At 47.7% G+C, this 4,808-nt stretch overlaps 1 protein-coding gene across 1 annotated transcript; it reads left to right on the top strand.

Annotated features, from left to right (window-relative positions):
* Positions 1-940: 940 nt before the first annotated feature.
* cnga4 (cyclic nucleotide gated channel subunit alpha 4) lies at positions 941-4,273 on the top strand. The gene is made up of 7 exons (XM_035522716.1): positions 941-1,282; positions 1,514-1,615; positions 1,888-1,994; positions 2,236-2,905; positions 3,089-3,248; positions 3,337-3,502; positions 3,708-4,273. The coding sequence occupies exons 1-7, from the start codon at positions 1,164-1,166 to the stop codon at positions 4,271-4,273; spliced, it is 1,890 nt and encodes a 629-aa protein (XP_035378609.1). The 5' UTR covers positions 941-1,163.
* Positions 4,274-4,808: the final 535 nt, after the last annotated feature.

The raw sequence follows: 4,808 nt of genomic DNA, 5'->3' as shown, positions 1-4,808 counted from the left end.
GACCACGCTCCGGCACACCGTGAGGACTCTTTATTTTTTTGGTTTGTTTTCACTTTTTCCCTCCCCTCAAGTATCCGGACCGTCCCCCATCGTCAGATCTCTGCTCTCGCACTCTCCCACCGCGCAGCCATCTTCTGCCTAGAATTCCACAGGCACACGCCCACGCGCAAGGGACGTTATGACGCCAAAAAAAGCCGCTACTCGTGCACATGCTCATGCACCGAGCAGCGGGCGAGAGCTCTGTAACCAAACGCGGCCACCTCGTGGGGAAGATAATATATTCCGTCTGACACAACGCATGTAGCGCCTCACGCTTGACAACCCTTTTCTTTTTGCTTTCCTTTGTTTTAATATATTATTCACGTTTGATAACGTAATGAGCAAATGACACAACACATTTAGCTCCGCTCCATGGCTCTTTACAACTCTTATTCATTGTTCTTCACTCTGTTCATCGTATTTTCCCTACCTGTGAATAGTCGGCATGCATGGCAGGTCTGCTTAGTAAGTTACATACATGTGTGCACTCACCAAGACAAATTCCTTGTATGCGTTACATACTTGTTGAATTAAAGTGCTTCTGATTCTTATATTATGACAATAGGCAGTATGACAATAGGTTATACAGGCTAAAAATATAGGTTAAATTTATTTCTACCAAAAGGTCTACTGTTACTTGAGTGTAAACGAACAAGAATAAAGGTAAGATTGAAAAGAACTTAGTCAGCGGAGCCATAGTTTACCTCCTAAATGACAGTACAGGCAAGAATTAATGTGGCTGTTAAGCAAAATGTCTTATAAAGGATTACTGGGTTGATAGCAGTGTCAGAGGAGAACTCTCTATGACTACCTCTCATGAGGCAGTGGCAGCCTATCCTGGTTTAAACTCAGGAGGAAACAGCTTGCCTACGGGGCCTCCAGGGAACTGTATCTACGGCAACCGGTATCACCTGGCCCCTGTGTCTCACAGGTGGCCCTGCCTGTTATTGCAGAAAGGGCAGTTATGCAGCCAAGCAATGGGCACACTGAGTCTCAGACTAGAAGTAAACACACACGTACACCATGGTGATGGGTTTACGGATGGAGGAATGAGAAGATGTTCGGAAGCCGCAGATTCTGAAGCTCCTTTTGCCTCTAATGACTGGTATTAGCACTCGGTAGGAATGAATCGCTGGGCTGAGGCCATTAATTTGCAGCGTATGCGAAAGGATGGCAAAGCAAGAGAGGAGAAAGCAGAAGGACAGAATGGCGTGCCAACGAAGGAGAAGCCCCCAAAAGTGAAGTGGGTGTTTCTAACACTCTTACAATCTTTTCACTATAAGAGAAAAGATAGAGCACAGTGTGACTATGTGATGTATTAAATTTATTCATGTAATAAGTCTTATTTATGTATTGGAATCTAAGAGTCAGCAATCTGTTAATGTCAATATCTGAACTTTAATATCATAAATGCTGTGTTCGACATGAACTCTCTCTCTCTCTCTCTCTCTCTCTCTCTCTCTCTCTCTCTTAGCTGGAGGGAGTGGGTGATTGATCCCTCTGGGGAGTTTTACTATTGTTGGTTGCAGGTCATGATCTTTCCCATCATATACAACTGGGTCATTATCATCCTCAGGTGGGAAAATGATGACCCATGCATGAAAATTTCAGGATAACAATAAATACAGACCAGTGCAGAGCTCATGATGCAAACAAAATGCACGTAATGTTGAAACATACTGATCTATGAACACAAAAACAACTTTAAACAAGCATTACAATGATATTTTTATTTCTAGCATATTTTTTAAAAATGAATGCAACTTTTGCTGTTTGAGGCTGTTATACATAGCTTCATAAGCCATGGATGTATATACCACTTATAAAACCCTTGTCACCATTGCACAGGGCCTGCTTTTTCGACATTGAGCTCTCATATCTGGAAGTTTGGCTCACTTTAGACTACATCTCTGACCTTATATATGTGGCCGACATTGTTGTCAAGGTCAATACTGGTAAGTAACGGTGACAACGTAAGATTTTTTTATTGTTAGCCATTCATATATTGATTAAGCATGTCCGCGCCAGTGTTTATTATTCTTGTTTGTGCCTCTGTTCTCCAGGTGAACAAACGCTAATTTACCTCTGTAGTTTCTCTCTGTACCGAAGAGACAGCAGGGTGTCGAGAGACCGAGAGACCGAGAGACCGAGAGCGCTGTTTTGATGTGCAGTGTTGCCTTATTCTGTTATGCACAGGGTTTCTGGAGCAGGGACTTATGGTGCAAGACCGCGCCCGTCTGAAAAAGTGCTACTTGCACTCCTCTCATGTCGTGTGGGACGTGGCGTCTCTGGCACCCACAGATTTGCTCTACCTGAAGATGGGCATACACACACCCCTTGTGCGGCTCAACCGTTTCCTCCGGTCGTCACGCCTGTCTGAGGCCTTGGACCGAATGGAAACGCGCACAGCCTACCCCAATACGTTCCGCATCGCTAAACTTATGATCCTAATTTTTATCCTCATCCACTGGAACGCGTGTATATACTTCGCGCTTTCGAACTACATCGGTTTTGGTGTTGATGAATGGGTCTATCCCAACATCTCCAACCCAGAATTTGCATCTATGCGACGTCAGTATTTCTACTCCTTTTGGTTTTCCACTCTGATCCTCACCACGGTGGGTGACACCCCTCAGCCGCGTCGAGAGGAAGAGTACCTTTTCATGATCGCAGACCTGTTGATCGCCGTCCTGGTGTTCGCCTCTGTTGTGGGGAGCGTGGGGAACGTGGTCACAAACCTGCGCGACCGCGACGACGTGTTTTTCCCTGATCACGAGCTTGTTAAAGGGTACCTGCGCAGCCAGAGGATTAACAAGCCGTTGCAGGGGCGGGTCAACAGCTGGTACCAGCACCTTCACATTAACAAGTAGGTCTGCTGCTTTACATCTCTTAAGTGGCATTGTTCAGTTTGTCATTCATTTATCAGAGGTGTTTAAGTTCAGAAAGTAAAAATCCCGAGAGATCTTTTATTCACTTTAACATACTGGCATATTTTTTTTAGCCCTAATGGCAAAGCCCTGGTAACTGGTGACCTCTTGTTGCCAAACAGAAAAATCACCAGGGAAAACGAAATCCTCCAGCAGCTGCCGGTGACACTGCAGACCGCCATCGCCGTAAGCGTCCACCTCCCCACGCTCTCCAAGGTCACCATCTTCCAGAACTGTGAAAGCAGCTTGCTGGAGGAGCTGGTGCTCAAGCTTACCCCGCAGGTCAGAGGGCGGCACTCGGGTAGCGAGAGGTCAGAGCTTAATGATATGCAGGACCCTACGTGCTGCCCTTCCTCCCTCCTGCGCGCAGGTGTACAGTCCCGGGGAGTACGTGTGCCGTAAAGGCGACGTGGGCCATGAGATGTACATCATCAAAGAGGGGAAGCTGGCCGTGGTAGCCGATGATGGAGTCACGCAGTTCGCCGTGCTGAGTGATGGGAACTTTTTCGGCGAGATCAGTATCCTGAACATCAAAGGTATGAACATCCGGTACAGTACAGCATAGACACAGCCCTGAGCTACTTTAAATGATCCAATCCAATGTCCAATGTCATCTCTGCTGACAGTGGTATGTAACTATACTACCAGTCACAGCGTGATTAGCTTGATTTTCCTACATCGCATTCACACCAGGTAGCAGTGTCACACACCTGACATGATTCCACCTTTGACCCCGTCCAGGCAACAAATCCGGCAATCGGCGCACCGCGAACATTCGCAGCATAGGCCATTCCGACCTCTTCAGCCTGTCCAAGGAGGACCTGATGGACACGCTGTCCGAGTTCCCGGCTGCGAAGCGTCTCCTGGAGGAGAAGGGCCGCCAGATCCTCACCAAGATGGGCATGCTGGAGAAGACGGAGGAGGGCGAGCAGGAGAAAGAGAAGACGGAGGACACGCTGGCGCGCCTGGAGGCCGGCCTGGAGGCGCTGCAGACCAAGCTGGCGCGCCTGGTGGCCGAGCTCGAGTCGAGTGCGCGCAAGATGACCGGGCGCGTGGAGCGGCTGGAGCTGCAGACGGAGGGCTGGGTGGGCATCGTGGCCGAGGGGGCCGGCAGCGACGTGGACGGCGAGGCCGAGAGGGAGAGAGAGGGCGGGGATGGAGAGGGGGAGGAGGAGGAGGGGGAGGAGCCAGAGGAGGAGGGGGAGGTGCTGGAGGAGAAGGAGGAGCCAGAGGGGGAGCGGGGGGAGGGGGATGGTGGCGAAGAAGAAGAAGATGGAGTGAGGAAAGAGATGAAAGAGAAAGAGTGAGGGACGGGGGGGGGGCGCGCAAACAGAGAGAGGTTTTCCTTTAATACAACAGTCCCTTATTATGCTGTTATATTAGACCATTCCACCGACCTTAAACAGAGAAAGACAAATGTATTGTAGTCATAGTTAATGCCCGCAGCCAGGCAACCGTTTCTACTGCGCACTAGGTGGCAGCAGACATCCCGTTTTAAGGCCAACGCCAAGATCGTGAGACTGTAGTCTTCCTAGGAAAGATTAACTACTGAAATCTTCCCTGGAGAATAATGGAGGCTGAGATAATGCATAAAATCTTATCAAGGTAATGAGTGACAAGGGGATCAGTATACTCAGTCTTTACAAGCAAATTTTATGAACAAGAACTATAGTGTTGATAATATTTGTAACATTGATGGAGATGTTTGAAGGTCAGTGATTTAAGCATTGCATTAAGTATCTAATAAACCATAAACATGAGTGATTTTTATTTTTAAAAATGCAAAAGCATTAAACAAGTAATATCAGATGATTTTAAAGAATAAATGGAACAGCACGAAAC

Source organism: Electrophorus electricus, chromosome 25 (genome assembly GCF_013358815.1).
Source record: "Electrophorus electricus isolate fEleEle1 chromosome 25, fEleEle1.pri, whole genome shotgun sequence".
NCBI classification, from domain to species: Eukaryota; Metazoa; Chordata; class Actinopteri; order Gymnotiformes; family Gymnotidae; genus Electrophorus; species Electrophorus electricus.
The sequence above is the reverse complement of the archived record's forward strand: the minus strand, read 5'-3'. Positions and strand labels throughout refer to the sequence as shown.

What these genes read in the sequence shown, in the direction of transcription:
- cnga4 (XM_035522716.1), top strand. Translation starts at nt 1,164, where the DNA reads ATGAATCGCTGGGCTGAGGCCATTAATTTGCAGCGTATGCGAAAGGAT. An exon ending in GAGAAGCCCCCAAAAGTGAA is followed by an intron (nt 1,283 to 1,513) that starts GTGGGTGTTTCT and finishes TCTCTCTCTTAG; the next exon opens with CTGGAGGGAGTGGGTGATTG. An exon ending in TGCTCAAGCTTACCCCGCAG is followed by an intron (nt 3,249 to 3,336) that starts GTCAGAGGGCGG and finishes TCCTGCGCGCAG; the next exon opens with GTGTACAGTCCCGGGGAGTA.